The sequence below is a fragment of the Lathyrus oleraceus genome, chromosome 5, assembly GCF_024323335.1.
Source record: "Lathyrus oleraceus cultivar Zhongwan6 chromosome 5, CAAS_Psat_ZW6_1.0, whole genome shotgun sequence".
Classification (NCBI taxonomy): Eukaryota; Viridiplantae; Streptophyta; class Magnoliopsida; order Fabales; family Fabaceae; genus Lathyrus; species Lathyrus oleraceus.
This window is the reverse complement of record NC_066583.1, coordinates 482,333,472-482,353,499: the sequence shown is the minus strand read 5'-3', so window position 1 is coordinate 482,353,499 and position 20,028 is coordinate 482,333,472. Positions and strand designations below refer to the sequence as shown.

General features: G+C 35.0%; 2 protein-coding genes across 2 annotated transcripts; one reads left to right on the top strand and one right to left on the bottom strand.

Moving 5' to 3' along the window:
• The first annotated feature begins 2,154 nt into the window (after nucleotides 1-2,154).
• Nucleotides 2,155-6,744, top strand: LOC127085584 (zinc finger CCCH domain-containing protein 30). Its single transcript, XM_051026094.1, has 2 exons — nucleotides 2,155-2,487; nucleotides 4,041-6,744. Exon 2 carries the CDS (start codon nucleotides 4,052-4,054, stop codon nucleotides 6,224-6,226), a length of 2,175 nt encoding a protein of 724 aa, XP_050882051.1. The 5' UTR covers nucleotides 2,155-2,487; nucleotides 4,041-4,051; the 3' UTR covers nucleotides 6,227-6,744.
• Nucleotides 6,745-15,419: 8,675 nt separating this feature from the next.
• LOC127085583 (small RNA-binding protein 11, chloroplastic) lies at nucleotides 15,420-18,289 on the bottom strand. Its single transcript, XM_051026093.1, has 4 exons — nucleotides 17,790-18,289; nucleotides 16,002-16,070; nucleotides 15,813-15,919; nucleotides 15,420-15,713 (listed from the first exon to the last, which is right to left on the bottom strand). Exons 1-4 carry the CDS (start codon nucleotides 17,899-17,901, stop codon nucleotides 15,597-15,599), a joined length of 405 nt encoding a protein of 134 aa, XP_050882050.1. The 5' UTR covers nucleotides 17,902-18,289; the 3' UTR covers nucleotides 15,420-15,596.
• Between the last annotated feature and the right edge of the window lie 1,739 nt (nucleotides 18,290-20,028).

Below are 20,028 nucleotides of genomic sequence, written 5' to 3'. Positions count from 1 at the left end.
CCACACCACTGGAGCTAGGGCTCCGACCATCTTCTCCGGTGAGCCTCACTGGACTGGATGACAAACAATGATCACCATAATGAAAAACAAGGACATGATTTTGAAGGAAAAATGCTCAGGAACTCGAATATGGCCTCAATTCTTTTCAATTCCAAGTATATTGAAAAATACAGGGATTTGAATTTTGAGGATCATGATCTGAGTTGCTTCGATTTGACCTCAAAGCAACTCAATCTTGTTGCATACATTGGTAGGACTTCAGCAAACCAACATCAATCAAAATGGATGAGAAATAAGAGAGAATCAAAGAATAAAAGTTTCTGAAATTTCACCTTTGAAGAGCTTCAAATTGGGTTGATTTTGCTTCCAATTTGGCTTGGCTTTACTCTAGAAGCTTGTAGAAGATGATTTGGATGGTTAAAAAGCTTGGACTCTTGGAGTTTCAATTCAAAACCAGAATGAGAATTAAAACTCGATTTCTCAAGAAATCTTCAAGATTATCCTTTCAATGGGGTTTGGGAGAGAATGGGAACAAAGCTTAGGCCAGAGGGGTCCATTTCTGAGCTCAAAGCACTTGAATTTATAGACTTACTCATTATTTTTTGCACACTTCAAAAATTGGCCAAAATTGGAAAGGTGAGATGCATGCTTCCATGGGCATGTGATAGGCCCACGAGATGATGTAATTCAGTCCAAAAGTGATCATGAGCAATGCTAAAAGTGTAACATGAAGCCATGCATTTAAAATTGAAAAGTGGTAATGAGATTCATCCAAATGGAACCATGAAGAGTAACCATGCGCAAGTCATTCAAACCTTGGCCAAATGAAGTGATTTTTGTCTTTCTGGAAAGGTGGGATCAAGGGGAATAACTTTCACGTTGAAAACTTTTAAATTTGAAGCTTGGATCATGATGAATTTTGAGGTGGAATTTTGGAAAATCAAACATAATTGAAAATTTTCTATGTACCAAGTTAAATGTTCACTTCTTCCACCTTGAATAACGTTTGCTATGAGTTTCAAATGGAAAAAAGTTACTTCATCAAAGTTGTATCCCTTTCAATCCTCTTAAATTTGGTCACAAATTTGACCTTATTTGTGTTTGGCATGAAGGAGTTATGCATTTTAGAAGTTGAGGAAAATTGTTTGTTCAATGGTAATGACCCAAAATGACCTATAATCTTTCCTCTTGGCACATGCCCTTGCAGGTTGAATTTGAAGTTTCTAAAAGAATCAAAGTTGGAAAGTACATATTGAAATTGATCATGAAACTTGGATGACCTTCATCTCATAAAAACTTAGCAAGTTATGGTCCTTGGAAGTTGACCTTCTAACTAGGGCACGAACAAAATGACCTATAATCTTTCACCATAAAAAATGACTTTCCAAGAAAAACTAGCTCTTGACCTCAACATGAAAGTTATTTGTAATGTCATAAGGAGTAATTTTTATATTGGAATATAAATTATTATGAGTTGAGTTGAACATATAAAATATAAATTATTATGAGTTGAGTTGAACATATCCGTAAATAAATAAATATGAATAATTTATGAATCAATTAGATTTGAATCCGCGGATTTATGGATAAACTCGTATCCATAAACACTTTTTTTGAGAATTTGGATATAATGGAAATTTAAAATCAACATTTTATAGTAGTTTCTAGTACACATACATTAAAGTTTTTATATTTTATTTTTTCATTTAATATTGCTGTCATTTTTTTTACCATAGCCCTTTCAATTCTAAAAAAAATTCAAACGAATCATATAAAATAATGAAATTCATGAAAATTTTAAATAATAAAAGAAATAATATAAAAAAAAAGGTCATAAAGAGAAAAATAGCTTTTTTTGGTGTGATACATCTCCTTTTTTCCTACACTCGATTTGACTACACAAGTGACCACTGTCTTTTAACCCAAACCTCCTATACTTCTTACAAATGCTCTTTTCTAATTGGCGGATTCCAAATCCCACATTTCATTCCACTTAATCATCTCAACAAAATCCTCCACGGTCAACCGGTTGAACCCACCCTCCCTTTCTTCCAACGCTATCCACCCCCACTTCTCTCTCTCACCTGCTCTCCCGGTTCCCCGTCGACCCACTCCCCGACTTCATTTGGACTTCATTTGGCGTGCATTTCAGCATCATTTCACTCTCATTTCACTCTCCTCCAAAACTTTTTTAAATTCACCCTAAATTCTCCTTCATTTCATTTCAATTTCATTTCAATTTCAAAAACGTTACTTCTCTCTCTCCTTCACTCCTCTCTCCCTCTCTCTCTCTCGTTTCTATCAATGGAGATGCAAAACCTCTGATTCTCTCTCTACCAGATCTAGTTTCCATCTTCCGATTCACTCTTCCGCATTCTCCATTTTCCGATCAGATTTCCGATTAGCTTTTCCTTTTCCGATCATCTTTATCATCGTTCAACTTCATTTGGATTTTGAAGCCGATCTCATCACAACCACTCCTAATCGGTAAGTCTTCACTCTGCAATTCAATCGATCGATCCTTTTACTCGATCTGAAAATTTTTACTACAAAAAATTTCCACCGATATATATATATATATATATATATATATATATATATATATATATATATGTATGTATGTTCATTTTATTAATTTTAGGTTTTTATTTTTTATTTTCTAATGTTAGTTTATCTTGTTTATTATTTTTCTATACAAATTTAGGCTTCTCCAAAGAAATTTGTTGAAAAAATTATTTTGCATCTCAATGATAATTATAATAATATAATAGTAATATAATAAAAATAACCTTAGTAATAATAATAGTAATAGATAGGTATAGAAAAGAAGGACTTTTTATTTTATTTTTAAATGATACTATTTTATGTCTGAAAAACTGATCATTGTTTTTTTTTGGGAGATTTTGTAGTGAGTTTGTGATTATGTTTTATTTTTTAATTATTTAATTAAATAATGTTTTTTAATGTTTTTTATTTGATTTACTGATTTTTCTGATGCTGTAGATTCGTGATGTTATAAGAGATGCGATATTTACTTGGTTAAAATGGGAATAAGAATCATGCATATCTGTTTTCTTTTTCTTTAATTTTTTAAATATTTTTGTTGACGATGTTTTACCTTTAATTATTCTTTTTTTATATGATTCCGGATTTTATTCAGATCTATATCCTTGCGTAAAGAATCATGTGTCTTGTATGTCTATGCGATTTTGTTGGAATATTAGCCCCCAACTCTTTATACTTTTTTCTATTTACGCTATTTTATGCAAGAATGAAGTTCTATTTACGCTATTGGTTGTGACTTGTGTGTTACTGTGTTCTACTTTTGTGTTTTAAATTTTGTTTGGGAAATGATGGTTAAGTTTACATATTCTTGAGGTATGAGTAATATTGTTAATTGTTATTTTGACTTGAAAAACATGTGTATTAACTTGTGGGTTTGTTTGTCTTTGTATTGTTTTTGTTTTAATTTAGTTAGTTTGTTTCAGTGTCATATTGTTATTTGATCTTCCAATGTTCTTATTAAGTTTTCATCTCATCTATTAAAGGATATGCTTGTCTTGTTATGTTACCTTATATGTAAAGGTGCAAATGTGAGACTTTATATGATAATTTCCCTTTTATAATTACCATAGTTGTTAATTGTAGGTCCAAATGCAATTTGTTATTGTGTTATTGATGTGTGAAGTTGTTCAATTATTATGGATTATTCTCTTTTTGATTTTATGACCAATGACATTGGTATTTGGTTTATATTTTGTTTGGCCCTATTATTTTGTTGAATGTTAAATTGTTTTATATGTTAGGTTTGTTTTTGGAACTTGTAGTATTTGAAATTTGTATTTAGACCCCTAATTTAATTTTCAGCAACCCCATTAATTTATTTAAGCTAGAAGGATCTAATTTTAATTTCTAAATTCTAGAAATCTTTTTGAAATTTGTCATGTAGTATATATCTGTTAATTTGGCGGATTAAACTAGCTTTTTGCTTGTCAATTTTATTTCTCTGGTCACTTAATTTGATGGTCATTTTTGTTCAGCTAATTGAAGGATGTGCAGTGGTCCTGACAAATCAAAATCTCGTTCAACTTGTTCATCTTCATCTGCGGAAGAAGGTTCAAATAACATCAAAGACATGAAAAACCTAACAGTTCATACCGATGATTCTTTTTCCAGCTTGCTTGAACTTGCTTCTAACAATGATTTTGAAGAATTTAAGGTAGCTATAGCTAGCAATGTCTCCTTAATAAATGAAGTTGGCTTCTGGTATGTCCGCCAAAAGGGATCTAAACAAATTGTTCTTGAGCACAGAACCCCTTTAATGGTGGCTGCGTCCTATGGAAGTGTTGATGTTCTTAAGCTTGTACTCTCATGTCCAGAGGCTGATGTAAATTTCTCTTGTGGTAATGATAAAAGCACTGCTCTTCACTGTGCTGCTTCAGGTGGTTCGGTTAATGCAGTTGATGCTGTTAAACTGCTTTTATCCGCTGGTGCGAATATCAACTGTGTGGATGCTAATGGGAACCGTCCAGTTGATGTTATTGTTGTTCCACCTAAGCCTGGAGGTGTGAAAGTAATTCTTGAAGAACTTCTCACCGATAGTGATTCTGATGGCTCTGTTGATGATTGTTCTCTTCCACTATCTGTTAATTCATCAAGTCCTCGTTCAGCTGCCCCTTTATCATCAACTGAAAATGGGTCTCCATCCTCTCCTGTGGCTCCTAAGTTTACTGACGCAGCTGTTAACTCAGCCTCTGAAAAGAAAGAATACCCAATTGATCCGTCACTTCCTGATATAAAAAACAGCATATATGCCACAGATGAATTTCGCATGTTTTCATTCAAGGTTCGCCCTTGTTCTCGTGCATACTCTCATGATTGGACTGAGTGTCCTTTTGTTCATCCTGGAGAGAATGCTAGAAGGAGAGACCCCAGAAAGTTTCATTACAGCTGTGTGCCATGCCCTGATTTTAGAAAAGGGGCTTGCAGACGTGGTGATATGTGTGAATATGCCCACGGAGTATTTGAGTGCTGGCTACACCCAGCTCAGTATCGGACAAGACTCTGCAAAGATGGTACTAGTTGTAACCGAAGGGTGTGCTTTTTTGCTCACTTACCTGAAGAGCTGCGTCCATTGTACGTGTCCACTGGATCTGCTGTTCCTTCACCCCGGTCAGCTGCATCTGCTCCTAATGTCATGGACATGGCTGCTGCTATGAGCCTTTTTCCTGGTTCACCATCATCAATGTCTCCTATGTCTCCTTCTCCCTTTGCACAGCCAATATCTCCATCTGCAAATGGCATCTCTCACTCAAATAATCCTTGGCCACAGCCAAATGTGCCAGCACTTCACTTACCTGGAAGCAATATTCAAACTAGTCGTTTGAGATCTTCTCTTTGTGCCCGAGATATGCCACTTGAAGACTTCAACAATATGATGCAAGACTTCGACGGTCAGCAGCACATACTAAATGACATGAGCTGTTTCTCACAGCCCCGTCCTGGTGCTATATCAGTGAGTCGATCCGGTCGGTCCAAAACACTAACTCCATCAAATCTTGAGGATCTATTCTCTGCTGAAGTTTCTTCATCTCCTCGGTATTCCGACCCAGCAGCAGCTTCTGTATTTTCCCCAACACACAAATCAGCTGTCTTCAACCAGTTTCAACAGCTTCAAAGTTCACTATCACCCATCAATACAAATGTCATGTCACCCAAGAATGTTGAGCATCCTCTATTCCACCAGGCTTCATATGGTGTCTCTTCTCCTGGAAGGATGTCACCAAGAAGCATGGAACCCCTCTCTCCAATGAATTCTCGATTGTCAGCATTTGCTCAGCGTGAGAAACAGCAGCAACAGATGCGGAGCCTCAGTTCAAGAGAACTTGGTTCTAACAATCCCATATCGGCTGTTGGGTCTCCTGTCAACTCCTGGTCTAAGTGGGGATCCCCTACCGGAAAAGCAGATTGGTCGGTAAATGGAAATGACTTTGGTCGATCTCAAAGATCCACACCTTTCGAGCATGGAAACAATGGAGAAGAGCCTGATCTATCTTGGGTCCAATCCCTCGTCAAGGAATCTCCACCCGAGATAAAAGAAAAGCATGCAGTTTCTGGCCCTATTCCATCAGCTGAACTGAATTCCAATCCTCAAGTAGAGTCCATCGACCATTCGGTTTTAGGAGCTTGGCTCGAGCAAATGCAGCTGGATCAGCTTGTAGTCTAGTCATATTGACCCTTTTGCTACATCTTTGCTGTGATAGATATTTAATTTAATTTCTTCAGGTACACATTCTTTTGGTGAATTTGAGCCCCTGAAGCATCGAAAGGTGGCGGCTGTGAAGTTCCCGGAGGATATTCGTATTTTTTATTCCTTTTAATTTTTGTCATTCATTATTTTATATTTTCCCTCAAAGCTTAAGAGAGTATGATAAAGAACTCTTTCTCTCTGGGCTGTTAATGTTATTATTATCCAGTAGAAAAGAAAAGAAACTCCTGCAGAGGTTTAGGTATTCTTCCAAAACAGGATTCTTTTTTCTCATTTTACTACTACTCAACCCTCTTTCAAAGAAAGCTGAATGGTTTTTATTAAGCAACAGAACAGAACCAATAGCTTCATTTGTTTATAAGTTACTTTTCCTGCAGTGTTTAAGATTCTGTCAGTAAATTTATGTTGCATATGTAGGAAGTTGAGAACTGAGTTTCTTATTGGAGGAATTGGAGGTGTTATGAGTTACTATTGAATATTTATTGCAAACATAAATTTGATGTTCAAATAACATTGGTGTTTATTTTTGTTATAAACTTGTGGATCCTTATAATCGGATTCCTTTAGAATTGATACTGTAATTATTAACACATGGCACTTTTACCGGATAAGAAAAATAAAAGGGAGCTAAAATGTTGATACATTGAAACATAAATCACTGATTGCTGAACTAATATAATAGCCTGCATGATCTTGAATGACATCTAACAAGGGGAGAGAAAATCTCTTAACAACTTCCACTTATTTATGTGATTAATTAGTTAGTAAAACTAAGGCTAATAAACAGAAATTGATTAACAACTATAAAACTTATACTTTAATACCCTCCATCAAATTAGAATTAATATTTATCAACCCTAATTTTTTGACTGGATTGTAGGAGGGTTCCAGAATCAATGCTTAGGGTTCTAAATTTAATGCTTTAATGGTTCTAGATTTAATGCTTTAATGAATATGTCTACTACTTAGTTGGAAGAGTCGTTTGACATCAAATGAGTTGTCCTATCACAAACCTCGCCACAATTCATTTCAATGTGCTTTGTGTGCTCATGGAAGTCGTAGTTGGTGGTTATTTGTATTGCACTTATGTTATCATAGTATATGGTAACTAGTTTTTGAAGCCCGATATGAAAATCTTGGAGGAGGTATCGCAATCATTGTGCCTCATAAGTGATGTTGGTCAATGCTCTATATTCCATTTTTAGAGGAGGAACGAGAGACAATGTGTTGTTTCTTTCCTTTCTAGGATATGAGTGAGAACCTAGAAAGAAGCGGAACCTCATGGTTGAACGCCTGGTTATGGGACAAGCTCCCCGGTCATCTTGTTCTTGAAGTATAATCCAAGAGTCGATACATTTGTGATGTAGCCTAAGATTCTCAAGGTAACTTGGCAAGATGTTGCATGAGTCTACAAACTGAAAATCTAATATCTTGGTGGGAATGCGTAAAATAAATGAACTTACCAATCAAAATTCTGAATTGAAGTGGATTAATGATAGGAATAACAGTGTCACTTGTGAATAGGATCCATGGATGCAGAGGTAGGTTTGGCTGCAAGTAGTCTTATGTCCTATAAAAGGTCTATAATATACTTGCGTTGGCAAAGTGAAATCCCATGGGTTGATCTTGCAACTTCAAAACCTAAAAAATATTTAAGACTACTTAGATCTTTAATGCTGAACACAATATCCAAAATAATCTTTATGTGATTGATTTCAGGTAGATTATTTCTTGCAAGAACTAATTCATCAAAATATAGCAAAATTATAGTAAATATAAAGTCAGTTTTCTTAGTGAATAAGGATTAATCTGATTTGGATTTGAGTAAAGCCTAATTCAATAAGAATCTGAGTTAAATTATGATTCCATTGTCTACTAGCTCGCTTGAGACCAGACATTAATCTATTTAACTTGCAAATAATATTTTTGTTAGAGATTTTTAGTCCAGTGGGTTTTCATATAAGCTTCGTCTTCTAGGTCACCGTGTAAAAAAGCAGTGTTAAAGTTATTGTAAAAAATCAATTTTGACAAGATGTTATAAAGAGAAGAATTTCGTATGTTAGTTATTTTAATAACATGGCTAAAAGTATCATGGTAATGAAGACCTTCAGTTTGGTCGAACCCTTTAGCAATAAGGTGTGCCTTGTATATCTTAATGGAGCTATTAGCTAGGAACTTCAATTAGAAGATCCATTTACAACTTATGGCTCTTTTGTTAGGGAGGGGAGTTAAATCCCGATTTTTGTTTGTGGTTAGGGGTTGAACCTCACTGGCAATTAGGGTCAAGGATGGCAGAGGTGTGTAAAGTGGGTTTAATTGTTGAAGATAACTTAAGGTTAAAGGTTCTACGATTATTAGACAAATTAGAATAAGAAATAAAGTCGGAAATAGGGTAAGTGGTATTACCTACTGTTGTAGAGAATGACTGAGGGAGTGTACCTTTGATCTGGTAGTGGGAAAAGGGTATATTATTGAAATTAGAGGCTGTGGGGATATGCGTTAATGAGTGAGGGTGAAAGACGAGTTGGTGTAGAGTGAGAAGAGACAATTGAGACTTGAATTGTTGTGGGTAGATTTATGTTAGGGGAAGAAATTTTTTGGTCTCCTATGTAGTCAGTGAATATGTCATTTGTAATACCCGAGGCTGACTATGACGGGGAGTGGTCGCTAGTACACAAGACATGACAATGAACAACTTCTAGAAGCTTCTAGGAAAAATCAAATTCACATCGAAATGAGAGAGATCCTGAAGTTGTGCATATATGTGACTGCATAGTTGAAGGAAGACTTATAAGGATTGATTGGTATTACATATACCAATAAGATGCATCTTATTTTCGGTAGCCTAATAAATAAGAAATTCATAATTAAGCGTGCTTGACTTGAAGTAGTATTTCGATGGATGATCTTTTATGAAGTTTCTCGAAAAGCATATGAGTGAGGACCAAGCATGTTGGAAAAACTTGTGTTGGTTTGTGGGGTCAGTCGATAATCTTGAAAGCAATATGGGGCATTACAAATGGTATCAGAGCAGACCTCTACCAGTACGACGTGGTTCGTGGACAAACTAAGCAGAAACTGGTAAGCATGTAACATCCGAGAACGACGAGGGCGAAGAGTGGTCTCCGGTGCAAAAAGAATGACAATGAGCGACTTATGGCAACTTCTAAGCAAAACCAAATTCACATTGGAATGAGAGGGATCCTGAGGCCGCGCAAGCATGGGTCTGCATGGTTGAAGGTGTTAGACGATGGCAACGATCTAGAGGGGAAGGGGGTGAATAGATCGCAAATAAATTTTCTTTGATATAAATATCGGTTTTAAAAATTATTTACTATGGCTAGATGAAGCAATTCCAGATCGACACTTGTATATTTCGAACTGTTATTGAAAAAATCAGATATGCATATAAACTGTAACAAAATGTATAACAATGATTAGAAAACAAATCAATATGTTTTCCAAAATAATGTTTGAACAATGTTACACTTTGTAATCAATTTCCAATAAAAAAGGAAATAAAAAATTAACTAAGACAATTTATCAAACACTTGATGTGCAATAAACACCAAGCTGATTTTCCTTTATTTTGATAATATGAAATACCAATTGCAATTGTTTAGATTGCAATTATCTTATAAAATAGTTTGAAATACTTCAACACAACCAGAATTATCAGTATATGAAATTGACAACTAAATAAATCCATAAAATGTAAAGAGTATGTGTGTGTGTGTGTGTGTGTGTGTGTGTGTGTGTGAGAGAGAGAGAGAGAGAGAGAGAGAGAGAGAGAGAGAGAACACAAGGATTTGTTTAGGCAGTTCCTCAATTATCCTCACTATGGGTACATCTGCCCCCAATTCCAAATAAAATTGAGATATTGAATTAACCTTTGGAAAAGTTGTATACAAGAGAGAAATAGAAATCTAAATCCTCAAACCCTAAGTTTGATGTTGATTTTATCTTCTTCTCTTCCCTTGATCTTAAGCAAGATCAAGTGACCCAAAATTTCCAATTGATCCTCCGGTTATCGCTACTCCTTTGACAAGAACTCCTTTCTTCAAAGCTTTCACTCGGCTGAATTCAAATTGCAAAATCTTGTTTAAGCCTTTCAATTGATCCTCCGATTACCGCTACTTCTTTGACAGAAACTCCATTCTTCAAAGCTTTCACTCGGCTGAACCCAAATTGTAAAGACTTGTGCAAAAAAAAAACAAATTACCCTTAAACTTTGAGGGAAAACCCTAACTGATTTTATTAATGAAACCCCCAAATAATACTCAACCCAATTTGATTACACCAATCCTAAATTTGACCTTATCAATCTTATTTCTAGATGAACCTAACAAAAATGATTATGTGTAATTATTGTGTGTATGCATAGACAAAGGTTGAAGATGATGAGAAAATTCTTTGTATATTCTTTGTTTCAATGCGTGTGTGTGTGTATGTGTGTGTGTATGTGTGTGCGTGTGTGTGTATGTGTGTGTGTATGTGTGCGTGTGTGTGTGTATGTATGTGTGTGTGTGTGTATGCATGTGTGGGCACGTGTATGTGTGTGTATGTGCATGCATAAATATTATATATATTTATCTTTGTAACTCCTATGAATGCATATATTCTTGGTTGTAGTTGCCATTCCAAACGTCTATGAATGCAGTATTTTGATTAACACACAAACGTCCCTTCTTTGAGTTGCTTGACCTTAGAGCGTGTATTTACGCCTTTGGTGATGTCTCAAAGAATGTTGTTGAATGAATGGTCTTTAATAATCTTCCAAGCAAAGGAAGGTTATCCACTTCATTTGGACTCTCTTCCTTCTCTTTTACAAGTTTGTCATCTTCCTCCTCCTCAGGTTTCACCGCCTCTGAATGATCAATTCCTTCATCAGTGTCTTTGAGTATGTCTTCTGAAGATACACCTACATCATGAAAAGAAACATTTTTCCCTATATTTCTCGGATAATATTCATCAAAAGTGACATGCGTGAATTCTTCAACATTAAGTAATTTCTACACCGTCTTTACCAAGTATAACACCCTTGTTATTGTCTTTGTAGGTCACATAACCCTTCATCTTTGGTGTGATGTCAATGAGTAGGAAAATTTCACCCGTCATATGCCTTGAGCATCCACCATTGAGAAACCATATTCTTTCCATGGTGCCAAGACATTTAACCTACAAAATCAAATAAGAGTGCTAGGTATCCAATTTTCATTGGGTTTTTGAGAGTGAGTGGAAATATTGTTGCATTTAGGCAACCATTGAAATACATCTTTAGGAACTAAATATCTCCTAAATTTGCATTTGGAAATGCTATTACCTTTCTTGCAACAACAATGACAAGTCAAGTGATGATGAGAGTGACTTTCGCTATTTGATTCCCTTTAAACAAATTTGTACTTTTTATATGGTATGTTCAAAGATCTTTTAAATTTTGTTGAGTCAATAGCGAAGATAACTTTTGATTCCAAAGCCTTGTTCAATTTGAATTTCAGAGTAATAACCTCTTTTTGCCAAATGTGACAAGTTTCACAACCAAACCAAAAAGACTTCTCATCCTCAACATGATTTTCAGTTTTTAAAACTTTGGTTTCTAAGTATGAAAATATTTTTTTATTTGAAGTCAACCTTTTAAAAGCTTCTACAACTAAAACATGTAGATTTTCAAAAACAATATGTAAATCAGAATAAAATATTTTATCAATAGGTTCAGATTTGGAATGACTTACATTCTTCTTCTCGTGCTTGGTCATGAAGCAAATATTTGTCATTTCATCACTTTCACTTGAGCTACCCGCCTTGGAAGTTTCACTATCACTATCCCATGCGACGTATGCTCTTCTAGACTTGTTAGATTTCTTTTGTTAACCCTTTCTTTTATCCTTCCTAAGCAATTGGCAATTCGGCTTGTAATGACCAACTCTTCCACAATTATAGTATGAATCTTTAGATTTTTCTTTCTTATTCTCACCTTCCCTTGAGGTATTTGAATGTCTTCTATAGTTGATGAGATTCTTTTCGGAATGTTTCACTTCATTTCTCTTAATGTAGTTATGGTACCTTTTAATAAACAACCTCATTTATTCATCATCAAAACACTCATCATCACTAGTTTCACTATCATCTTGATTTTGTGTATGTGTGTTCATGCGTGTGTGGGTTGTGCGTGTGTGTGTGAAATAAAGAAAGAAATAACAGAAAAAATAGATTTTTAGCAAAATTACAAATTTAAAAATTAAACTAGTATGTGTTGACCCCACGAGATCATTGACTACCTACAAATGTTATGTGTCGACCTAAGAGCCTTGTGTATCGACGCATAAAAGGCAACAACTTTGATTTAAAAAACCTTCAGTATGTTTCGACCTCAAGAGTGCAGGAGTCGACCTCAACTTATGCGTCGACCTAATGGACTTATGTGTCGAAACATAGAAGGAAGAAACTTTGATTTTAAAAGGCCTTCAGTATGTATCGACCCATAACATGGATGTGTCGACCTATAACCTTGTTTTTCATATAAAACCATAATTTTGACTTGTAAAAATGTTTTTAACCTGATTTTAAGTGTCCTAAGATGAAAATGCACGTCTATACATAGAGAATAAAATCCAAGGTACACAAATACTAAGTTTCCTAGTTTTGACATCATTCAAAATATTTCTAAGAGGATAGTGCACTCACAGAAGGAATGCTTATAAGGATTGATTGATACTATTTATACCAACAAGATGCATCTTCTTTCTAATAACCTAACAAATAAGAACTCTATAGTTAAGTGTGTTTGACTAGGGGTAGTATTTGGATGGATGACCTTATAGGAAGTTTTCCAAAAAACGTGTGGGTGAGGACAAAACATGTTGAAAAGATCCGTGTTGGTTTGTGGGACCAGTCTATAATCCTAAAAACAGTCTGGAGCGTTGCATCATTATTTATGGAAACCCTTCATTCTCCTCCCCTCCAAACTTTCAACCAACCCCTAAGAGAATTAATTAGGAAAAACTAAGGCTAATAAATATAATTAAAATAACTAAACTATAGTTTAATAGTAGTAGCTGTCATTTAGTTAAATTTTGTCAACTAGTCCTTGAAATTTTGTCATGAACTAATAATATGATTAATTAAGAGTATCAAATTTGGTGATGAGATTTAAAATCAGTTTAACATGACTAAAATAGTTGTTCTTTATTTATTTATTTAAAATGGAGATTTAATTGTCATAAATCTTAATGATGTCGACTATGGGGCAATAAAGAGGTTGGGCCAAAACTAGAGGAATGGTTGGGTTTTTCTGGTTTTAGATTTGGTTACAAGTGTGGGACATGTGGCTAGATTTCCAGAATATGTATGTGACCGTTACTTGTTAGGAAGTAAGGATTGCATTAAATGTTGTGTTAACGTATATGGGACCAAACCTTGTTTTAAAGACACACAACACAAGTGTTATGTTCATGAATGTCATTACAGATTTTGATGTGACTTGTTTTATGTATCAGGATAGTGTGTAAAATTTACCATTTGTAGTTGTGGTCCCATTCAGATTAATTGATATAAGAGTGTAAATTTGAACTTACCACATTTCATTTGTTTATTTTTTTAAAAAACTTATTATTAATTTTTTAAAATTTATTAAATAATTAATATATTCAGTTTTATAGTAAAGATAAATGAGATATTTTAAAATCATTTTATTTTATAGATGTATAATTTTCAGATCCAAAAAATATCAGATTTGGCTTTATTTTTTGTTCAGGTAAATTTATGAGAATTTAAAGCAGTGTACTGTCAATTGATTAACTTCTGAGGATGATGCAGAGAGGCTATGGAAAGTTTGGACCATCAGGTTTCAGGATTTTGTTTTGAGCAAATCCAAAGTCAGAATTTTGGGGTAACCTATTGTTGCATGTGCAATATTCATTTTTCAAACGTTTGCAGAGCGTGTTTTTTATCTTAGTAATAATTTATTGATTGAAATCACGTGACTTTGAGGATAGGAAAAGAAATTGCATTCTTACTCCTATGATTGGAAAATACAGTTAAATATTGGTGGTACAAACAATCAAGTTAAAATGGAGCAAACCTAGATCTTACTTCCTCAACTAAATTATAGTTAATTGCGTCCCTCAAAAAGTTTTTGAGGTAGGGTAAAAGAACAAATATAGGATCTCACCATGATATTGGTCATTGTTGAGGAAGATCAAAGAACGCCTTATCATTAAATGCATGTTTGGAATGACGGTCAGATTGCTTGTAACCTGCGGCCGAGCACAACAAATTACTATCTATGGTCTTATTTATGAAAGAAAGTTTACTTTTTAGATTTATTAAATAACCAATCTATTCTAATAATAAATCAAACCATATTGTAGCTTCACCGAAAGAAAATCCCAACAAATGCTAATTCTCAGGCATCATTGAAATAAGTCTTGCCTCTTCCAATAGGACATTTTCCATCCAAACAGCCATAAAAATGTGTTTGTGAGTGTTTCATTGTTGTGTAAGGCTTGGCTGGCTCCAATCTAGGTTGGCAGTATAGGCTTTTAAGGAAAAGACAAACAAGCTCCTAATCTTTTTCTTATCATATCAATCATTAAAGCACTTTCACATTGCTATCCCAATCTAAAGTGGCATAACTACTCCACTTGCTGGGGAAATGTTCCATATTTGTCAGAATAAAAAAATTTAGTAGGCAGTAAGTCAAAATTGTCAGATAAGAAATCGAACAACTCATATTTCAATTTGAGTGCGTGTTTGGCAAAATTTAATTTGTAGAGGCAAAATTTAATTTGTAGAGGCAAAATATGAGTTGTTTGATCTTTATCTAATAACTTCAGTCTATTGATTGCATTAGTTTTTGAGTAGGGGGGTTGGGCTAGACGTCATCACCAAAGTTCAACCCTGGTATTTACGATTGTGTGTGAGTTTGTAGTGGTTATTACGACTTCGTCTACAGACCTAAAAACAAAAAAATAAATAGCTGTAGACTTAACACCCCTACTACTGATATGCTATCTTTCCTTGAATTATAAGGTCTGGTTTCTCACTTAAGCATAACAGAGAAATCCAACAGATCAAGCAGAAACTAGAACTCCTCTTAGCTAAAATCAATTTTGAATGAGATATAAATGAGATACATAGATAATAACTTGGCTTTGAGCAAAAGTATTTGTTATTGATTCGCCAATCATGTATAGTTGATATAATAATTGGTGGATCAAAATATGTAACTTTTACAATAACATTATCAACCAAAAGCGCTCGGAAGAGATGTGGCTCCTTCTCTCCTTGGGTTAGGTACTGTCTCACCTTACAAGTCTGTTTGTTTACTTCAATCCATATGCACATCATCATTATCAGCATGTGTATTTTTAATTGCGTGCTTGTAAGTTTTCTTTTGCTCGTCAGGTGGATCCATGTCTACGTATAAGACACGTCCGTGTAATATCTGCAGAAGGCGTTGAGTCATTTTCTGAATTTGTTTTTCGTTGAGGCTATGTTTAAATAATTAACAGAGGTAAAAGAATATTAGGTAGTAGATTCTAACCTTTCCATTCATGTCGATCTGTGCTTTGCGGGCTTCTTCCTCCTCTGAAAAAGTCACATATCCAAAACCTTTGGATCTATTCTTGGCTTTATTCAACACTATATCAGCTGGAAAAGAAATGAAATGAAGCATGCATTAGAATTTCAATCTGAGAGGTTTGGAGTTTGTGACGACAACACAGACACATACCTTTGAGAACATTTCCGTATTGAGAAAAAGCTTCAGCTAATTTCTCTTCTGTAGTAGAAAATGCTAAACCTGCAACAAGATTTATAGGTCATGATACCCACATGTGTTAACTTGGGACATTTTTTACAAGAAAACAACAATACAACTGAACTAACATTTTGATATATTCAACTAATCAAAAGGCAATGATTGATGATATCGTATTACAAGAATCCCATTAAAAAAACCTTTAGAGCAAGAATAGAAAGTTACTTAAATGAAATAGTCAAAATGATTAAAAATTAACCCTTCCACAATTTCAAGTAATCTAGGACTAGGACTTAGGCGGCTTTGTGAATCAAGGCCACAAGTAACGCCTGATGCATTCTATGGTGCGTAGATAAAGTGAGCATGATTTAGTTGTTCTTACATCATGCTAAAGGTTTCACTGAGTACATTTTCAAATGTATTCTACAAACTAAAACTCCATCATAAAAAACAGTAAATGATAGCACAAGGATCAACCAGCTAACGCAGAATCATAACCATTGTCTTATATAGGCAGTTGTGTGTAATTTCCTTCACAATAATCATTTTAGAGTGTTGGATTTCATTTGATAAACAAGGAGGGAAGTTAAATTCTTCAACTGTTGTGTTCATGAATGGAGTGCAATACAATACCATATTTTCTTTTTCAAAATCAAAATTATCTTTCATCTTTGTGGGATACAGTTTTCTTATGGCTCAAATATGGTTTGTTTACCGACAAGTAAGGTCTTAAATTGCAACCGTAATCACAATTGCAATCACACCAGGATTCTAGACCAGGATCCTAGACATTAGCAAGAATCACAGTCAATTGCAAAGTTTGTAACTGATGCAGCTCAACTGCATGGAGATTTCAAAAGCCTTAGTGTCAGACCCCAACCAAATAGGAGGGGATGTTTCTATTAAAACTCTGCTCGACAACAATAAGAACCAATCATTATCCCATTAAGTGGAGTCGGCAACGTGGATCAACTTTCGCCATAATGTTCTATCTAGAGCCATACTTCTATTTAAATAGTTAATCTCAAGATCTAACTTTTCTTATAATTTTTTTAGGTCTTCCTCTACCTCTAACTATTTGACTTCTGTCCATTTGATCTGATCTCCTTACCAAAAAACCTACAGGTCTTCTCTCTATACGTCAAAATCACCTAAATCTATTTTCCACCATCTTTTCTACTATATATGCTACCCGACACTCTCTAATATTGTCATTCATAATCTTATCTTGTTTAGTCTTTCCACACATCTAACATAACATCCTCGTCTCTTGCTACTACTATAGGCTATGAAGCACGGACACCCCAAACACGATCCCGACAATGACACGGCGACACCGATAATAATTTAAAAAACAAATTAATTAAACATAACCTTGACACGCAGATGTCCGACCCCGACAATGGCACGGACATGCCGTTCAGAGATGGCCGTGCTACATAGACTATAGGTGTTAAAACACTGCTCATAGAGTCATAGGTATATAATACTAGAGATTTTGCCAACTAAAGGTTCAATTAAACCACATACTCATTTTTACACCTGCTAAAAATAATAGCAACACAATAATATCAATCTAGGGGCTAAAAATATCTAATCTAGTTTATACTATTCATAATTGAAGCAATTGAAGGGTAACTTAAATTTGAAGACAATAAAAAATCAAACTTGAATAACTAGTATTTATAAAAAAAAAAAGCTTAATCAGAGATCAAAATCAAAGAAGAACATGAAACAGCTGAAAGAAAAAAAAAGCTGTACCTTTAACAAAAATCTTGGAAGTCTTTTTACGAATGAAGAGACGTTGAAAAAGAGAAGCGTGAGGCTTTGAGCAAGAGAACAACGCTGCGGAAAATTCTCGCGCTACTGCCATGAGAAACTGGGAACTGCAGTTTTCACATTTCAGTTTTAGGGTTTATTGAAAGAGAACTCACTCGCCTAAGGAGCGGCGGTTTGTTGTGCAGATGTTGCGTGGTGGTCGGAGTTGTCGTGTGTGTCTGCGCCGAGGAAGTCTCTGATCGGAATTGTGGCGGTGGTCTTGTGATGGTGGAAGGTGGTGCTGCTACAACTTCGTCACCGTGGGATTTGGATCCTCCATATCTAAGGCTTTCTCAGATGTATCATTCTAGCCGTTGGATTAATCGAACAGCGTAGGTGTTAATTAAATATTTATACCACAAATGCATAGAAATTTGTGAGTGTTGATGTGTCACGGATGAAAACTATTTAGTGATAAAATTAGCCGGTAACAAGTTTGCAATTTACAATCTTTTAACAAATGATTACTATATAAACGATTATGCTCGAAGTAAAACAAGTGGGAAAAAAATTCAATGATAGAGATGTTTATCTATGCATAAGTTTTCAGTAATTGTCTTTCTATATATTAAATATCTAAAAAATGAACTATGTTTATCCAATTTTTTAAGAATTTTTTTAAAATAACTCTGCTTTCAAAAAAATTCTCAAAGTAACCAATTTTTAGGAGGAGGCGTCAATTCAATTGGCGACTCCTCTTAAAAATTGAATGGAGACGCCGATTGGATTGGTTAGGATACATGGTGGCGCCCATGTGTATTTTTACAAAGGAGGTGCCAATTGGATTGACACCTCAGTGTAAAATGTATTTTTTTTTGTTATAAATAGATGTGTTGTGTGAATCATTGTTCCACATCTCGTTTCATCATTTGCCAATCATGTTTGGTGTTCGTCGCCGATACGGAAAGGTGATTTATGCGAGAGACAAACCTCAGATGTTGATGCTATTCTGGAACATCGCTACGTTCGATCAACTGAAGAGGGAGTTGGTTCGTTGGTTAGATGGGAAAATACCATAAGGGAAAAAAATTAGAAGTATTGAGAGACTCGACAGTATCTTTGGTTGGGTGCGAATGAAAACTGATAAGGATGTTAGGGAAATGATGTTCGGTCGAGATGACATCAATTTGATTGTTGTAATCAGTTAGAAATATTTATGTTTTCAATTAGTTTATTTTGTACTAATGTTTGTTGTGAACCTTGTTGTAACAAAAACTTTATGATATATAATGATTAAAGGTTACATAAATACAATGTTACAAAAAGCTTATGACCCAGATGATGCTCCTCGATTGGAACAGTTGTTCTTGTTGTGTCCTGGTTGACGATAAATACTACATAATCTTATCATTTTATCTGTCAAATCCATTTCTGTCCTGATACGTATGTCGTTTGGCCTTCCTTTTTTTCTTTCTACGCATCTCATCGTTGTACCAAACCATATCACCTTCTTATGGAGGCCAGTATTCCTCCATTGGTAGTACCGAGAAGCTTTTATTATATACATTCATGACGGTGACGGCCTTGTACACATCAGATAAATGGTTGTAAGCGTCTTGACGAGTATATGCGCATGCTGCAATGACATGGGAGCAAGGAATGCGGAAGACCTGGAATTTTTCACAGTCGCACCAACTTCTGTTTAGTCTAACAGTATAGGCTAAATTTGGTTTCCCCTCGTTGTGGTCCATTGTTTCCTGGACGCTGAAATTTTGCCTATGAAGGTCAAAGATTGTTACGACGTGTGTGCTAGATTTGATGCTCTCCTCTTTCATGACTTTCATGCAACACTCACTAAATACTTGCCCAGACATTAACACCGCACTCCATCTTTCACCTCTGGTTGCGAACATAGAAGTTAACCTATAATAGGTCAATCTTACCAAGGCGGTTATTGACAGATTTCTAATTCCTTTGAATAGCCTGTTCATGCATTCCACAAGGTTTGTTGTCATGTGGCCCCATCGACAACCTCCATCAAATGCCCTTGTCCACTGCTCTATTGGTATGTTATTCAGCCATCTTCCTGCGTCTTCATTAGACAGTCTAATTTCATCACGATAATATTGAAATGACGGCTGAGTTAGAGCATACCCAGCATTCACCACCTTCTTGCGAAGATTCTTATCTTTTATTACACGCATGAAATTTTATGCAATATGTCTAATGCAATAGACATGGG

Excerpts from the sequence above, each read along its gene's own strand:
- LOC127085584 (XM_051026094.1), top strand. The coding sequence starts at position 4,052 with ATGTGCAGTGGTCCTGACAAATCAAAATCTCGTTCAACTTGTTCATCT.
- LOC127085583 (XM_051026093.1), bottom strand. The coding sequence starts at position 17,901 with ATGGCAGTAGCGCGAGAATTTTCCGCAGCGTTGTTCTCTTGCTCAAAG. Across the intron at positions 16,071-17,789 it reads TTCCAAGATTTTTGTTAAAG|GTTTAGCATTTTCTACTACA; the intron begins GTACAGCTTTTT and ends ATCTTGTTGCAG. Across the intron at positions 15,714-15,812 it reads AGATCGACATGAATGGAAAG|ATATTACACGGACGTGTCTT; the intron begins GTTAGAATCTAC and ends CGCCTTCTGCAG.